The following is an 18,984-nucleotide window of genomic DNA, read 5'->3' as shown; positions in this document are numbered from 1 at the left end:
ATACACCTCTAGCAGGTCACCCCTCATCCTTCGTCGCTCCAAGGAGAAAGGGCCAAGTTCACTCAATCTATTCTCATAAGGCATGCTCTCCAATCCAGGGAACATCCTTGTAAATCTCCTCTGCACCCTCAGAACTTAGCACAGTACTCCAAATGGGATCTAACTAAGGTCTTGTATAGCTGTAACATTACCTCATGGCTCTTGAACTCATTCCCACGGTTGATGAATGCCAACACACCATACGCCTTCTTAACAACACTGTCAACCTCCACAGCAACTTTAAGTGTCCTGTGGACATGGATCCAACATATCACAGATCCTCCACCCTGCTGAGTCTTACCATTAATATTATATTCTGTTTTCAAATTTTACCTACCAAAATGAACCACTTCACACTCATCTGGGTCGAAGTCCATCTGCCACTTCTCAGTCCAGTTCTGCATCCTATCGATGTCATGCTGTAACCTCTGACAACACTCCAGACTATCCACAACACCCCCAACTTCAGTATCATTAGCAAACTTACTAACCCATCCTTCTACTTCCTCATCCAGGTCATTTATAAAAATCATAAAGAGGAGGGGTCCCAGAACAGATCCCTGTGGAACAGCACTGGTCACTGTCCTCCAAGCAGAATATGAACTATCCACAACAACCCTTTGTCTTCTGTGGTCAAGCCAATTCTGGATCCACAAAGCAAGGTCTCCTTTTATCCCATGCCTCCTTACTTCCTGAAGGAACCTCACATGGGGAACCTTATCAAATGCCTTACTGAAATCCACATCCACTATATCTACTGCTCTAATATTAATTAACAGTAAGTAAACCTAGAGCAAAATAAAACTGAGGATTGACGTCAGTGCAAATCAGCATCTGTAGAGAGAAACGGACAATTGCTGTTTCCGGTTCATTTGGACTGAAAGCTAGAGATGTAGCCTATAAAAAGACTAGGGGAAGAGCTGAGGCAAGAGCTGGCAGCTGATGGGAGGATACGGATGAGGAGAGTGATTAGCAGACTGGGGAGGTCAAAGTAGTTTCACCCTTCCCTTCTCCATCAACTTAACAGCTTTCCAAGTGTTTTTTCCAATCAGTTGAGAAACAGATTTTAACCTTTTTTTAGAGTGCATTTAGAATGGATTGCATTTCCTTATAATACAAATGTTTTGTGGCTATGCATGCTGGAAAGCATCACCAGCTGTCATAATTTGATTCATTATATTTGTATATTTTCATATATAAATTAATTCAATAAGTCATAAACAATCCTTAACTCAATGACACATTGGACATTCAATTTTAACTTGCATTGTTTATAAATTACAAGCAGAGAAAGATTGTTCTGTGCCTGTGCAATTTTATAAGTTGAACTGTTCAACCAGGAATACAATTGTCAAAATTAACTTAAAGTCTGGAGAGACTTCCATTCTATATATACAGATTCAAATTAAATACTTGATGCACATTGAAACATTTACAACAAAAGTTGTATTGATGCCAGTGCAATTAAATGTTAAACAAAATGTAAGATAAGTTGTGTAAGAACATTTGTATATGTAATTAAAGTTCTTCAGTCTTTCCATTTTGGGTTACAACCAATTGCATGCTGTCAGATTTAGTTAACTATTTATGAACTTCTATGCATTCAACTTTGGATTGAGTTAAATGGATTTGAAGCCATTCATATAATTCATAGTGTATTAAAACATCAAGTATTCAGGAACATATTAAATGACATTTTTCAGATAGAATTATCACCTCCTAATGCTATTTGATTAAACCAAAAGTTGGATCAGGTTAACGAACAATTATAGTCTTGAAATAGAAAGAACTTCTGGATCTACACCCTGGTCTTCAATTGATTAGCTTCCACTGGAATCACCTGGGAGAGTCTTAAGCTTTTCAAGCAACTGTTCATCCTTAGAGAGGAGAAAAACATTGTGGTGAGACTTTAATATTTGTTAGCAATCCCTAGAAGTGAGCAGTAATAGAAACAGAACTAGCTATTCAGCCAGGTTCTTTCATTTAGACTGTGGTTAATCAATACCTTAGCACTATTTATCTAATTGAAGTCTTGATTGAATTTGCTTAAATAGAGCTGAGATAATGATCAGCCAAGGATAAGTTAAACTGACAATAGATCGTTGGACAATTTATCCTTGGCTGATCCATTCCTCACATCTATTTATCCAGGTTTAATCAAAACCTCAATCTGATCATTTCTGAAATTCTGAACACTAGGAAATACAAACCAAATTTACAAAACAAGCCCTAAAGCCAGATAAATGGTTCACTGTGGCCCAACAGCTAAACCTTACTAGGAGGGTGCACGGACTGACGGTACTTTGTACAAATGGATATGACAGTTCAAATAAATAGATGTAAGGGGCCAATCATTTTAAGAGGGAAGTAGAGAAACATTTCTTAAAATAAAACTCTTGGACATATTACATGGGAAGATTATTTTGATCCAGTCCAAAACTTCCTTTCAAAGGACAATATAAATTATTTTATAAATACTTAATTGCACTATTTATTCATTTTGTAATTTATAGTATTTTTTGCACCTCTGCTGAAAAATAATTCTGATTCTAAAACTTTAGTTTCTCTAAAATATTGGGACTTAAGATGATTTCCATAAATTCTCTTTGCAGGGACAGAGATGTGCAAAGTCTGGCATTCCTAGATATGAACAAAGGTTCCACTTGATGGGCATTTAGTTAACATTGAATCACACCAGATTAAATCAAATACTTCCATAAAAAAGAATCCAGTAGAGTTTAATAATTTTAATACAGGTACATCAACCTAAATGCTAAATGGTTAATAACAATGTTGCCTTCTGAGTGAAGAAAACTCATTAGCTCTCATCAACAGTTTGTACACTAAAGAAAAGCAGTTCTTTATCTGGATAGACCTGGGTAAATTATTTTCCTGTTAACTTGCCTGGATCCACTGTACACTAACGAACAATGTTCAAGATGGTGCTGAGCTACATTCTCTTCAAGTCATGGCTCAGTTTTAGCAGTTTTTTAGTGTTTTGGGGGTTAGGGAGTTAGGGGTCAGGTGAAGATTTAGGGACGGATATGGGGGAATTGAGAGGCCTGATTGGAGTCATGAGTCTTCATTCTGTGTACGAAGATTCTAGTTTAAGATGGCGCTCATAAACTTCAGCGACTTCTGGCTGGCGACAGGAAAAACTAAATATTTTGTTCATCACACTTATTCTGGCAAATGATCATTGCAAGTAATAGTCTACAACTTCCCTTTGAGCTTGAAGGCAATTCTATGTGGCAGAACAGAGGCCAGCTGAAGCAGCAGGCCTATCACCAAGAACATAAGAAAATAGGAGCAGGAGTCGGCCATCTGGCCCGTCAAGCCTGCTCTGCCATTCAGTAAGGTCACGGTTAACCTGAACATAGACTCATTTCCACCTACCTGTCTTTTCCCCATAACCCTTAATTTCCCCTACTACGCAAAAATCTATCCAACCTTGTCTTGAATATATTTACCGAGGTAGCCTCCACTGCTTCATTGGGCAGAGCGAGGAGGACCCGAAGTTCAATCATTTTAAACGACATTCCAAAGGCCAAATCGAGACAGTAAAGTTCTGGCACCAGAGCATACCCACTCAACTGAACTTGATGTTTGGATGGAGACTTTATTGCCGTGATGAATCAGAAAGGTCGGGTACAAGCCGAATCGAGGTGATAGGGTCTAAGCACCAGAGCATTCAGATTCGACTGAACTCGATGTTTGTGTGGTGATTTAAGCATAGGACTGAATCGAAGTGGTGGGGTCCTGGCCCCAGAGCGTATCGAGGTGACTGAACCTGATGTTTGTACAGAGATTTAAGCGCCATGGCAGATCAGAAGTGTCGGTTACAGGCCAACTCAAAGCGGCGGGGTCCTGGCCCCACGGCATATCAAGATAATTGAACCTGATGTTTGGACAAGGATTTCGGCACTGAACCAGATTGAAAAGGTCAGGGTGACGGGGCCCGAGGCAAGTTTTAGGTTGCTGCTCCGTGAGGTTTGCTCGGCTCTGCGCCGAACTATGGGACTCCTGTGGACTTTAGTTCAGAACGCTATTTGATTGCAAGTTTGTTTTTTCACAGCACATTGGGTGTTCAACAGTCTCTTTTTAATATATGGGTTGTTTTGGGTTTCTTTGTTTTGTGGCTGCCTGTTCGGAGATGAAACTCAAGGTTGTATAATGTATACATTGGTAATAAAAGTACTTCTGAATCTTTGAAGGACGGTCATGCAATGCGGGACATTTGGGATGTTCAGGCATATGTCAGACTGGCAGACTAGCGTGGATGAAAGGTGGTGGCAAGTTGCCAGTGGGTTCAGGAGTTGGGGTTCCTGAGTTGGAGTTCTGTGCAAGCAGGAGCAATGAGGTCCGATGATCCACTAGGATTGTGAATCGGTGAAACCAGAGTTCGAGGCCTAATGTTCAGGGTCCTGTCATCAGGGAGGCCAGAGTTCGAGTCCTATGGTTGATGAGGAGGGCCAAATCAGTAGTGCAGAAATAGAGGCCCATCGGCCAGAACCCCGGGTCCATGAGTGCTCTGGGGTTATTGAAGGCCCAATGTATGTGTGTGTGAGTCTGATCGAGGGTGGAGGTCAAAGAAGACAGCCTGTCTTGGGGTGTTGGGGTTAAGGGCTGTGTGTGTGCGCGTGCATGGGAGGGAAGAACAGGGCTTGTTTTTCTTTGTTGTTTGTTGTGTTCTGTTTTGTCATTCTGCTGGGCATGCTATGTTGGCACCCAAATGTGTGGCGACACTTACTGCCCCCAGCATACCCATGTTAATGCAAATGGCACATTTCACTGTAGTATGGTTCGATCTTTACATGATAAATAAACATGTATCTTGAAGTGCTTAAGTATCCACACTACATGGAATGATTTAGTTAAAATATTCTAATACAGCAATCCAAATACTGGACATTTGGAACCCGAAGAGAAGTGCAAAATCTTGGGATAAACACTGGGTGTTTAGGAGTAAATTGGGCAGCTTGTTCAAAAAAGATCTGGTAGGATAGGCTCTGATAATCAAGGTGCTGTGATTATTTTCAGATGCTTACGAATTATTGAATTGAATGGCCTGCTAAACAGGGACAATCCCAAGCAATCTTCAACGTAAAACAAAATCTTCAAATAATTTAAACCCATGACATATACCTTTCATGTACTGTAACACAAAACTTTGGATCAATGTAGTCAATTAATTAAAACTAACTTTAGAACTGAACAACTATAGCAGACTCAAAGTATACATTCGGCATGAGTTCAATAGCAAGAGGGAACAGAGCCTGTCCAATTTATCTTCCAATCCCAGGAGTGTTAAAATGAATCTTTGTGTGTCGATCTTTCTTATAACAACCAAGGATTACCTATGTTACTAACCATGTTAGTAACCAGACGAGCAGTTATGCTACCATGTTATAACCAGACTAGCAGTTATGTTACTAACTATGTTAGTAAACAACCCAGAGAGAAATGATTTGCATTTTCACTTACAACATTATTATTCATCAAATGAAAACAAAATACTCACTGTGATAAACCAGTAAGAATTTGCTCTGTACATCATTCTTGACATAAATCCCATCTGACTAGCTGGAGCTAGTACATGCAAGTGTAGATGAGCTACTGAGCAAAATGGTGGCCAGTGAAAACCAAGCCTGCAAAAAAACCCAGAATTAAGTAACTATACTCAACATAAGTTTCACAAAAATCTCAGCAATAAAGCTTCAATAAAAAATTAATTATGTCAGATGAAACCTAAATATTAAATTTAACTAATGTTTATTTTTAATTTAATGTTTTCAAAGTACAGCAGTGGATAAAAATAATTCAATCCAAGTTGGAGAAAATGTGCCTAAATATTTACAGCAACATTGAAGATGCACAAAAGTAAACAACAGGAATTCTGCAGATGCTGGAAATTCAAGCAACACACAGCAAAGTTGCTGGTGAACGCAGCAGGCCAGGCAGCATCTCTAGGAAGAGGTACAGTCGACGTTTCAGGCCGAGACCCTGCATGCACAAAAGTAATGTAGCATCAGGCTATCTTAAATTTTCTAACTCTCCATGTTTCGACATTGAGGGCAGCTCTGACTAGATGTTGACAGAGGGAATCTGTTACATTACCACAAACTGGAAAAACACCAGCCACAAATGCATATTCACAAAGTAACCTACACAGCCATTGTATGTCACCTTCCCTCAACAATGCAATGTTAGATTAAATTTAACTTCAAGCATTCTAATTTATTTTGCAACAATACAAAATAATGAACCATTTTAAAAGATGAACCACCAATAAATTTCATAAAATCATGATTCATTTAATGTTGCATAGTAATTTGTCATTTTAATTAGTCTAAATGCTATTCATGCCTTTCTTGACAACTGCTATAAAGTTCATTGCTTATCAAAACTAACATACATCCTAACCATAATTTCTTTGGAATAAAATTATTGGCATACAAGCAGTCAATTTCTACAATAGTGTACATACCTCACATCCGACAGATCGTCTATGCCATTTTGAAGGAGTACATTTTTCCCAATAGTCACCAGCGCTTCAACTGTTTATCAAAGCAGAATTTTACAACATAAAAAATTCTCCAACAAATCAAAATAAACTTATAAAATGGACACAGGTAATTTAAAGCCATCTAAATTTGTAGTTTTACAATCACCGACTTCTCTCATTTTACCTGCCAGCTATCACTGCATTGTAATGGTGATACATGGGCTTTCTACTATATCTAACTAGTAAAAGTGGCATACATGTGGTGTGCAGAAAAAGCTCAGCAGATCAGACAACATCAGTGCAAACAATAACAGTTAACATTTCAGGTTGTGGACTCTTCACTAGGACTGAGAAAGTGATAAATGAGTTGGTTAAGTTGCAAAGATATGCTGCTTGATCTGTCAAATATTTCCATTTATAGTTTTGTTGTGGTTGGTAAACATGCAACATAGTTACCAATGCTGGTATTGAGTAATCCTAGTGGTAAACAGAAAAACCATAAGACTGTAAGATATACAAGCAGAATTAGGCCATTTGGGCCATCGAGTCTTCTCCGCCATTTCATCATGGCTGATCCATTTTCCCTCTTAACCCCAAACTCCTGCTTTCTCCTTATCCCTTCATGCCCTGACCAATCAAGAATCTATCAACCTCTGCCTTAAATATACGTTAAGACTTGGCGTCCACTGCTGCCAGATTCACCACTCTCCCTCTAAAAAAAATTCCTCCTCATCTCCATTCTAAAAGGACACCCCTCTATTCTGAGGCTATGTCCTCTGGTCTTAACTCTCCCACCTTAGGAAACATCCTCTCCACACCCACTCTATCAAGGCCTTTCACCATTTGATAGATTTCAATAAGGTCACCCCTCATTCTTCTGAATTCTTGTGAATAAAGACCCAGAGCGATCAAATGCTCTTTGTATGGCAAGCCTTTCAATCCTGGAATCATTTTCATGAACCTTCTTTGAACTTCTCCAGTTTCAGCACATGCTTTCCTAAGATAAGGGGCCCAAAACTACTCACAATGCTCCAAGTGAGGCGTCATCAGTGCTTTATATTCTAGTCCTCTTGAAATGAATGCTAACATCACATTTGCTTTCCCCACAACAGTATCAACCTGCAAATTAACTTTTAGGGAATCCTGCACAAGGTCTCCCAACTCCCCTTGCGCCTCAGTTTTTTTGTATTTTCTCTCCATTTAGACAAGTCAACGCTTTCATTTCTTCTACCAAAGTGCATGACCAGACAAATCACGACACTATATTCCATCTGCCCCTTCTCTGCCCGTTCTCCTAATCTTTGTAAGTCCTTCTGTAGCTTCTCTACTTCCTCAAAATTACCTGCCCCCCACCTATTTTCATATCATCTGTAAACTTTGCAGCAAAGCCATCAATTCCATTGTCCAAATCATTGACATATAATGTAAAAAGAATCATTCCAACACAGACCCCTGTGGAACACCACTAGTCATCGGCCACTAACCAGAAAGCACTTCCTTTATTCCCACTCTTTTTTCCTGCCATTCAGCCACTGCTTTATCCATGCTAGAATCTTTCCTGTAATACCAGGGGCTCTTATCTTGTTAAGCAGCCTCATATGTGGCACCTTGTCAAAAGCCTTCTGAAAATCCAAGTATGCAACATCAACTGATTTTCCTTTGTCGCTCCTGCTTGTTATTTCTTCAAAGAATTCCAACAGATTTGCCAGGCAAGATTTTCCCTTGAGAAAACCATGCTGACTGCGGCCTATTTTATCATATGCCTCCGGGTACTCAGAAACCACATCCTTAACAATTGACTCCAACATCTTCCCAACCACTGAGGTCAAACTAATTGACCTATGATTTCCTCTCCTTTCTTTTGCCTCTCTCCCTTCTTGAAGAGTGCAATGACATTTACAATTTTCCAGTCTTGTGGAACCATTCCAGAATCTAGTGATACTTGAAAGATCCGTAATCACTCCAGCCACCTCTTTCAGAACCCTGCGGTGTACACCATCTACCTTCAGACCTTTCAGTTTCTCAAGAGTTTTCTCTCTAGTAGTGGTAACTTCACATACTTCATGATCCCTGACACCTGGAACTTCCACCATGCTGCTAGTGTCTTCCACAGTGAAGACTGATGCAAAATGCTTGTTCAGTTCATCTGCCATTTCCTTGCACCCCATTACTACCTCTTCAGCATTGTATTCCAGTAGTCCGCTATCCACTCTTGCTTCTCTTTTACACTTTTATGTATCTAAAGAAACTTGTGGTAAGCAAAAACATTGGTAATCAATCAATGAATGGTTAAAATCAATCCTGTAAATATTGGAAGTCAGAAATACAAACAGGAACTGCAAGAATACTCAGCAAGTCTAGGCAGTTTGCAATACTAGTCAAACTGAAAGGTCTTAAGGTGGATAAGTCACCTGAACCAGATAGACTACATCTCAGAGTCCTGAAAGAGGTTGCTGAAGAGATAATAGATGCATTGGTCATGACCTTTCAAGAATCACATGATTCTGGCCTGATCCTGGAGGACTGGAAAATTGCAAATATCACTCCACTCTTTAAGAAGGGAAAAAGCAAAACAGAGTAAATTATAGGCCGGTTGGCCTAACCTCAGTGGTTGGGAAAGTGTTGGAATCCATTATTAAGGGTACCTCGAGACTAATGATAAAATAAGTCAAAGTCAGCATGGTTTCTGTAAAGAGAAATCTTGCCTGACAAATCCGACAGGTTGACAGGCAGGAGGCAGCAAATGGGAATAAAGGGGGCCTCTTCTGGTTGGCTGCCAGTGACAAGTAGTGTTCCTCAGGGGTCAGTATTGGGGCCACTGCTTTCCACATAGTTTGTCAATGATTTAGGTAGTGGAATTGATGGCTCTGTTACAAAGTTTGCGGATGATACGAAAATGGGTGGAGGAGTAGGTAGTGCTGAGGAAGCAATGCGATTGCAGCAGGACATAGATAAGTTGGAAGAATGGACAGAAAAGTGGCAGATGAAATACAGTGTTGGAAAATGTATGATAATGCATTTTGGTAAAGGGAACAATAGTGCAGACTATTATCTAAATGGGGAGAAAATACAAACATCAAAGGTGCAACAGGACTTCGGAGTCCTAGTGCAAGGCTCCCAGGCTAATTCACAGGTTGAGTCTGTGGTAAAGAAGACAAATGAAGGAGAAGATGGCGGCACGACGCAGCGCGCAGCGGCTACTCTAGTGATGTTATCTGTTATTTGTCAAGTAGGGTGTCGTGCACAATCCTGATTTGATGGAGACAGATGTGAGAGCACGGAGGAACATCTGGTGAAACTTCTGGAATGCCTGTTTCACTGCCACGGCTACTGTGTGATCCAGAATCTCCAGAGGGGAAGGCCCCGAGTCCTTGGCTTTGCTCGTTGCTCAGCGGCCGGGGCAGAGTCGAAGCGCTCGGCAGAGATGGTGCTTGGTGCTCGGTGTCGGAGACTCGAAGTTTTCAGACGGACTCAGAGTCGGCTGTGGTCAGATACTTCCAGGTGCTGCATCGGCAAGTTTGCGGCACTGGAGGTTCATGGCAGGGAGAGTTTCTCCCTTCTACCGTCTGCGTGAGATGATGAGGCTATCGGGACTTTGAGACTTTTTTTTACCATGCCCATGGTCTGCTCTTTATCAAGTCACGGTATTGCTTTGCACTGTTGTAACTATATGTTATAATTATGTGGTTTTTGTCAGTTTTAGTCTTGGTCTGTCCTGTGTTTCTGTGATATCATACTGGAGGAACATTGTATCATTTCTTAATGCATGCATTTGTAATTGACAATAAATGAGAACTGAGAGTCCTCATAATCTAATCTAATCTAAAATGCAATGTTGGCATTTATTTCAAGGGGAATCGAATATAAAAATAAGGAGATAATGCTGAAGCTTTATGAGACAGTAGTCAGGCCGCACTTGGAGTATTGTCAACAGTTTAGGGCCTCATATCTCAGAAAGGATGTATTGTCATTGGAGAGAGTCCAGAAGAGGTTCATGAGGATGATTTTGGGAATGAAAGAGTTAACATATAAGGAGTGTTTGGCAGCTTTGGGTCTGTACTCACTGGAATTTAGAAGAATGCATGGGGATCTCATTGAAACCTACCGAATGTTAAAAGGACTAGATAAGGTGGATGTGGAGGATGTTCAGAACTGGAGGGCACAGCCTCAAAATTGAGGGGCTTCTTTAGAGTAGAAGGAGGATTTTTTTAAGTCAAAGAGTGGTGAATTTGTGGAATGCTTTGCCACAGACTGCAGTGGAGGCCAAGTCCGTGGGTGTATTCAAAGCAAAAGTTGATAGTTTCCTGATTGGTTGAGACATCAAGGGATATGATGAGAGGGCAGGAGTATGGAGGCAAATGGAACCTGGGATCAGTTATGGCAGAGTGGACTTGATGAGCTAAAATGCCTACAATTCTGCTCCTATGTCTTATGGTCCAGTGGATATATACAGGAAAAACTTCAGATCATCTCTTTAGCACCTTCTTTCATCTTACTCCATTAACACTTTTGTAATTTATTCATTCATACCTTTCACACAATCACTGCCTCTTGTACTCGACCCTTCTTCCTTCCACTCTTCCTCTCCTTTATAAAACACGTTGAGCTGAATCCAGCTGGCCAAGTTTCATCTCATAGAATCATCATCCCTGGATGCCCTATGACAATACTAACCTAGTCCTGATGACCATACTAATCAATGCAGCCTCCAGCCTATCTAAATCTGCAGAACTGCCAATGACGCATAAGAAAGCCCCTTTCCTAAAACTCCAAGAATTTCAAGAGTCAGGAAACCTCTTGCTCCAACTTTATTGACTGTTAGAGCCAAAAAGATTTTCTATTAGTTCATAAGTGTTTCTCACAATGAGGCATTCAAAAACTATTAATAGCGATAATTATATAATATGGAAAAGAGCATTCAGCCTAGCACATCCACTCTTGACCAATGGGCACCAATCCATATCAATCCCATTTTCTAGCACTTGTCCCACAGCTTTCTCTGCCTAGGTCTTTCAACTGTTCATCAGAATACTTCCTAAATGCTCTTAGTAACTCTGCTTGCACCACTCTCTTAGGTGATGCATTCCGGGTACAGAGTAATACAGCACAGACCCTTTGGCCCAGATGGTCCATGCTGACCACAGCATCCTCTCTGCTAGTCCTAGCTGCCTTGCATAATTCTCCAAGTCCCTCCCCTCCATGTATCTACCCAAACATCTCTTAAATTTTGCAGTTGTCCCTGCCTCAGCCACTTCCTTTGGCAGCTCATTCGAGTTACGCACTACCCTCTGTATAAAGAAGTTACCGCTCAATCTCTTTTAAACCTCTCCACACTTATTTTCTATCTGTTCGCTCTAGTTTTGGGCTCTCCAACCCTGGGGAAAATATGATGACTGTTCACCCAATCAATACTTTTCATGATAAACCTTGATGTGGTTATACCTTATTCTCCTGTACTCCAAGGAATAAAGATCCAGCATAGCCACCCTCTTCCTATAACTCTGGTCCTCTAGTCTAGACAGCATTTTCGCAAACCTCCAGCTTGACCATGTTTTTCTTAATAACAGGGTGACCTAAACTGTACACTGTATTCCAAGTGTGGCCTCACCAATGATTTGTGTAAATGCAACATAATGTCCTTACTCCAAACCTCGATGCCCTGACCAAAGGAGGCTATCACACTAAACACCGCCTTTACTACCCTGTCTACTTACGTTACCACTTTCAGTGAACTGTGCCCTTGCACTCCAGGTCCCAGTGCCCTGCCAATCCTTGTATGAATCCTTCCCTGCTTTAATTGTATCACCTCATATTTATCTAGGTTGAAATCCATTTGCCATTCCTCTGCCCATCTCCCTAACTGATCAAGATCTCTCTGTAGTTCCTCCTTCACTTATCAGCAAGACCCCATAATTACTAACATCATGGACTTGCCACTCTCTGAGTTAAAAAAAGATACCCAAAAGACATTGTAATACTGCTTACCCCTCCCCCTCTTGTTCTATCATAATCTTCACACTACAATGAAATTATATGAAAACATTAAAAATGAAAAATGCTAACTTAATCATAAATAATTTAAAAACAAAAAGGAGCTTGCCTTACAATACATCGCTACAATCCTAAATGAAACTTGGAGGTCTCAAATGCTGCACCGACTAACCCGCCACAGAATCCAAGAGGGGTCTGCAGTTTAAGGGATTGTATCCTCAGATATAATGTAACCTGCTGTCAATCACTTCAGGCTGTCTGTATTTGTAAAACACGCATGAAAATAACAGATATTTTGTCATTTCAACGGCTAAACATCTGGGATGCTGTCATCTCAACAGTTAAATGCCAGTGTTCCATCCAGAGCCAGTGAAAAGCATGTTGTTTCATCCCCAACTTTATTCAGTTCTGCCAAAAAATAAGACCATAAGACAAAGGAGTAAAATTAGGCAGTTCAGCCCATCCAGTCTGCTCCATCATTCGATCATAGCTGATTTATTTTCCCTGCCTTCAATCTCCTGTAACCTTCAACACCCTTACTAATTAGGTACATATCAACCTCTGCTTTAAATATACTCACAGCTGTCTATGGCAATAAATTCTACATTCACTACCCTCAGGCTAAAGAAATTCCCCTCATCTTTGTTCTAAAGATATGTCCTATTCTGAGGCTGTGCCCTCTGGTCCCAGACTCTCCCACTATTGGAAATATCCTCTCCATGTCTACTCTATCTAGACTTTCAATACTGGTTGGTTTCAGTTATATCTCCCCTCGTTTTTCTAAGCTCCAGTGAATACAGAGCTTCATATGTTAACCCTTTCATTTCCAGGGTCATTCTCGTAAACCTTCTCTGGACCCTCTCCATTGCCAGCACATCCTTTCTTAAATACGGGGCCTAAAAGTGGTCATATACTCCAAATGCAGTCTGACCAATGACTTAAAAAGCCTCTTACCATTACAACTTTCTTTTATGTTTTAGTCCTTTGGCAATTAATGCTAACATTACATTTGTCTTCTTTACCATTGACTCAACTTGCAAGTTAACCTTTAGGGGTTCTGCACTAGGACTTCCAAATCCCTTGGCACCTCTCTTTCTGAACTTGCTCCCCATTTAGAAAATAGTCTACACCTTTATTCCTTTTACCAAAGTGCATGACCATACACTTCCCTGCATTGAATTCCATCTGCTAAATCACTGACCTGAAATACTAAAAAAAATGTCTTTCTCCTGAGACGCTGCCTAACCCAGGTTTCTATATCTAAACCGGGTCATTGGTCTGTCAAAAGTTAAAGAGTTTTTTTTGGAAAACTTTAATTATGCATTTGCAAAGTTTTTACAAGAACTTTTCAACAGATAAAGGATACTGTAAAGGGTTGGAACATGATTTAAAACAAAAAAAAAGTCCCTCTGATTTCTTTAAAAAAATTGTGTCAGTACAATCTCACCTATTGGTATGTGTTCCTTTTTCAGAGATTTGCAATTTCCAACATGTTTCCTTGGCACTACAAGATAATGATGGGGTGCACCAGGTCGGATGTCCCGAAAACAAGCAAACTGTTCATCCTGAACAAAATAAAATGCAATGGTTTAAATATTCACACCTCAGCATGTTATTTTAAGGATATAATTATTAGGAGATATTTTGTGTTATATGTGATACTAAGCAGACCCGGAACTTGGTAAATGCAGAATTCTAATCACAATATCTGATTTCCCAAATTCACTTTCATTTAACTTCTTTGGCTCCCAGACTACATCCCCAGTGCCTCCTCTCTCTCTTTCCAGCAATTACATTAAAACTGTAAAGAATTTTGATTTATGATGCATAGTGAAAGAAAATAGGAACTGCAAATTCAAAGCGGTGACAAATAACTGCAAAATCTATACAAAGCAACAAATAAAATTATTTCTTTATTTAACTACAGTAAAACAATTTCCATCAACAATTTTAGAGCATACATTAGCAGTCCAATTATTCATTACTTTATTGCTTTATCACATTTCACTGAGATGGGTGGGCTTGATGCAATGACATACAGGCTAAACGTCACTCAGGAGTCTCAGATCCCCGTGTTCAGTAATTTGCAGTCTGCTTTGTTGTTTTGAAAGAAGTTGTCGACAACTGCAATGAAACTGTGCTCCACTAAATATGTCGGAAAGGTAATAGAGAACATCTTGACCTTTTTCCAAGGTGCAATATAGTGTTCAGAGATTTCTTTCTGCAACCAAAAGTCTTGAAATGATTTTTGAACCTTGGCTTTAGCCAAGTCATTTCATAATGAGATCAAGTCTTCCTCCATCCTTCCTGCTAATTCCTCATTACCAGTGTTAGGAATGGATTTATTAACCAATCTGGAATTTGGATAGTGGGAAGATGCTGAAATCTCTGTCATGTCTTTATGCAGCTCACCCAGGTGTGCAGAGTATACCTGAAGATCATCTTGTATTCTTTCTTTCTCTTCCAACTCAGAGAGGCTCAGAAATTGGAAAAGGTCACAAAGACTGATGTTGCACTTAAATAGGGTTAACTTGGACAGAAATGTGAAGATGACTGATTTGACTTTGATAAGATTCACATAGTTTCCTTGCAATTGAAGATTGATTTCAGTAAACTTTGCAAATAATCGCAACAGATAAGCAATGTCATGCTTAATATTCTTAAGTTGTTTGCTGAATGAAGCATTTGAGTCTTCAAATAATTTTATCAGTTTCAAAAAGTACATTGACATCTTTCAAGCAGTTTTCTTTTGAGAAACATCTGACTTCTGTATGCAACAGGAAGTGTTCAAACTGTTCATCATTCGCAATACAAAGCTCTCAAAATAGTCGACAATTGAGAGAATGGAACTTGATTTTAGTTACCTCTAAGATAATAGCATTTATTATCTGTACAGCTGATCACTTACGCTTTTTGCGACAAGATGCTGTGAATTACACAGTGAACAGTAAACATTAGGTACAGCTTTTTTCAAGAAAGTAATAACCCCATGGTGGCATCCTTTCATTGATAATGCCCTATATGTTGCATAAGTAATGATGATGGTGAGCAGAATGTCCTTCTTTGAAAAATTGTTCAACAAACCAAAATACTTCTGTTTCAAGTGCCCTTGAAAATAATAACTTGGACCATGCTTTCACCTTGTATGATGAGAATATAACCAGGAAGCAAAGATTCATTGCCTGGCAAAGTTGTCTCATCCACCTGCAAGAGCAAATTCTGGTGTCCTAAATATGATACTCCATGTGTATTTTACATTCTCAGACATTTTATCTATTTGCCTTTGAACAGAGTTGTCACTGAGCCGAATCACTTCAATTATTTGATCTGGTGACTTATGCTAAACCATACTCAGAACCTCCCTTACTGCTGGCAGAATCAGTTCTTCTCCAATTGTATGGGCTTTCCAGATACAGCAATGAAATGTATGAGGCACGCAAACCATCACTGTTTTGGTGTGAAGTGCGTGCAAACATGTTTTGAAGTGTTTTCCATTTCAGAAAGTTTTTACAAAATGACTGAAGGTAAACCAGGTTCTTGTTTGATTTATGAGAGTGTATTCTCTTCAAATCCTCCAAGAAGACCACAGCCTTGTTGTTGCGTTTGGAGACTGGTGTGCCTCAATGACCCAGAGAGCTATGTTGTGTGGAATCAAAGCTTTATGCTTTGGCTCTTGGTAGGGTCAAACATGCCAAAACAGGTCAAAAGGTAGAGGCCAGACTAAGAATGGTCCACCGGTTCTCCAGGTTTGGGGGTTTAGCTCAGGGCTAACAACTTTGACCAGTAAAGCAAAATTGTTATGGAAATAGCAATGAAGAATCCTTCTACATCTGAGTGTGACAGCATTTCTGTCTCCACTCTGGACCTGTGTGACTGACCGTAGTGAAAACCGAGAGGAAGCTTCTGACGTGATGAAGAAAGCCTTGAACACCGGCAGAGATTGAGAACTTTCATTGCTGCCCTAAACACCAGATGTGTAATGACAGTAAGTATTCTCTTCAAATGTTAAAGGAACCTGGACGGTTTCATTGCTTCATTTGAAAAAAAAATCTTCACTTGAAAAAAACATCATCACACAACAGACATGTTAGCTGTAATTGGTTGCTTAGTACTGGTATAAATCCATTATTTCAGGTACTCTACACTTTTTTGTTTGGTCCGCTTCTGCCATTTTCACTATGGATTAACAACCATGGTCAATCAGCTTTGGTTTAAATCCAACCTCAAGTGGTGCGATCAAAAAGGGGAAAGTTATGATGTCATCATATCTCAGGCAAAAACAGACTCTCTGCCTGAAAGTACATAAAGTGGGGCAGCAATATCTCAGTTGGGCCATAGGCTAGAGAAATGCTGTCAAGACTATTCAAAAGGGCAGATTCCGAACTTCACCCCATCCAACACCGTACCTTAATTCACAGGAACTCTGTCATTGCATGATTAGAGTATGGGAATCGTACTAACACTGTACTACAGTAGTGAACAGCAATAATGCATGGGCTGGGTCTGGAAGTAACACAAATTTCTTCAGTCCAGATTTATCATGATATGCCAAATACAGAAGTGTAACTATAATGCAGTTCGAACAAAGTCTAAGAGAACAGTGGATTAGCAGTGATTACACTGCAATTGTAATCATTTATGGGGCACTGATGATCCAATGCTTATAAGATGTAATAAATTTCTTAAAATAAGCCTGTAATCCCTCAGCTGCTCCACTTGCCACTGAGCACCCCTTATCTTTATCACCTGTTTAGAGACTCCCACTGCCACCAGGGCTTGATGTCACCCACTTTGGGAACGACTGATTAACACATTGAAATATCTACTGTGCTATGTTAAATTAGTAGTATTTTAAATCTGATGTTCTTATTGGATGTTGCATTACAATTTTGCTGAGAGGCATTGATCGTGTGGATAGTCAAGAGGCTTTTTCCCAGGGCTGAAATGGTTGCCACAAGAGGACACAGGTTTAAGGTGCTGGGGAGTAGGTACTGAGGAGATGTCAGGGGTATTTTTTTTCACGCAGAGAGTGGTGGGTGTGTGGAATGGGCTGCCGCCAACGGTGGTGGAGGCAGTTACGATAGGGTCTTTTCCAGTTTGGCAGTTTTTATTTTAATTATCTCTTGTCACATTTTCAAATTGGTAATACAAAGTAATGTACATTTATTTCAGTCCCACTCATCTTCATTCATTTCCCTCATACAGATTGCATAATTTACCATAATTGTAGTAGTACATTTAGCTGGTTAAAACTTTCAGCACATCAGATATGCTATGGTTGGTTTGGTTAATAACTCATTATCTAAATTTCTTTCCACTCTATTTCAGTGTGAGATTGGGGTCTCGAGTGGTTTTTTAAAAAAACGGTTTAACTTTGATTTCGAGAGTGCTGCACTTGAACATAATCAGAATGGTTATTAACGATGTTAAGTTCCATAATAAAGTACATCAACTATCAACCTCACCACTATCAACCCTTTCTCCCCATCTCCATGCCACCCTCCTCTCCCCAGCCCGAGTGATGAAACTGAACAGGGAGGAAGCCGTCCGACCTCCCTTCACCCCGAGGACAGCTCCGCCGCCTCACCCAATGCACCAGGTCCGCCGGCTGCTCTTTACTCCCGATTTTACAGAAGATGCATTTTTTATCGAAGCTGCTCCCAGTCTCTGCCAGGGCCGAAGTGCGACCGGGGGAAGCGGCGGGATCCTCGGAATCTCCCGGGGCGGGGGCCGTCCCTGGCAACGGAGTACCGGATGGTGCGGGGGTCGGAGACACGACGGGTGTCAAGGCGGGCGCTGGAGTTGGGCTGACGGACTCCCTTCCGGCCACATCGGGAGCCTGGGACTCTCCCGAGGCCGAAACCTGAGTGTCAACAGCCGCCGCTACCGCCGCCATGACAACGCGATCAGCTGCACTCCGAGAGCATCGATAGCGGCAATCGCACTCCGACATCGTCGATTCATATCAATCGCACCCGAGAACTTGGATCGGCTCAGACTCAATTGTCTCAATCACTGGATCTTCCTGGCCTTCCTTCGGTGTTTATTCGTACTTATTGTACATCAGCGCTTTAACATTTCTGAAGTCATCGAGTCATAAGCATAGAAACATGCCCTTCTGCCCAACTGGTCCATGCTGACCAAAATCCCCAATTTAAGCTAGTTGTATTCGCCCGCTTTTGGCACAAAACGTTGCTTATCCATGTACCTGAAATAGGATATCTCCCTTGCAATGGAAAATTATACAAAATGAACGCCAGATTTAAAAATTGTAAAAACACTATGATTTCATGCAACATCATCAGTAGATGAGTTATAGCAAATCACAACAGTTTGGGCTGGCCTGCTGCGTTCCTTCAGCATTTTGTGTGTGTTGCTCACGACAATTGATAGGATTGGGCTGGTAGGCTCATAAAGTTGAAAAGCCCAGAGGGTTATGATGAAGAAAA

At 40.5% G+C, this 18,984-nt stretch overlaps 1 protein-coding gene across 1 annotated transcript; it reads right to left on the bottom strand.

The window, feature by feature from the left end:
* Window positions 1-1,310: 1,310 nt before the first annotated feature.
* Window positions 1,311-18,576, bottom strand: hint3 (histidine triad nucleotide binding protein 3). The gene is made up of 5 exons (XM_063034351.1): window positions 18,123-18,576; window positions 13,983-14,100; window positions 6,527-6,596; window positions 5,561-5,687; window positions 1,311-1,916 (listed from the first exon to the last, which is right to left on the bottom strand). The coding sequence occupies exons 1-5, from the start codon at window positions 18,486-18,488 to the stop codon at window positions 1,860-1,862; spliced, it is 738 nt and encodes a 245-aa protein (XP_062890421.1). The 5' UTR covers window positions 18,489-18,576; the 3' UTR covers window positions 1,311-1,859.
* Window positions 18,577-18,984: the final 408 nt, after the last annotated feature.

This window comes from Mobula hypostoma, chromosome 2, assembly GCF_963921235.1.
Source record: "Mobula hypostoma chromosome 2, sMobHyp1.1, whole genome shotgun sequence".
Classification (NCBI taxonomy): domain Eukaryota; kingdom Metazoa; phylum Chordata; class Chondrichthyes; order Myliobatiformes; family Myliobatidae; genus Mobula; species Mobula hypostoma.
The sequence above is the reverse complement of the archived record's forward strand: the minus strand, read 5'-3'. Positions and strand labels throughout refer to the sequence as shown.

What these genes read in the sequence shown, in the direction of transcription:
- hint3 (XM_063034351.1), bottom strand. Translation starts at nt 18,488, where the DNA reads ATGTCGGAGTGCGATTGCCGCTATCGATGCTCTCGGAGTGCAGCTGAT. An exon ending in CGGCGGACCTGGTGCATTGG is followed by an intron (nt 14,101 to 18,122) that starts GTGAGGCGGCGG and finishes TATTTTGTTCAG; the next exon opens with GATGAACAGTTTGCTTGTTT. An exon ending in ATTCTTACTGGTTTATCACA is followed by an intron (nt 1,917 to 5,560) that starts GTGAGTATTTTG and finishes CTCCTCTCTAAG; the next exon opens with GATGAACAGTTGCTTGAAAA.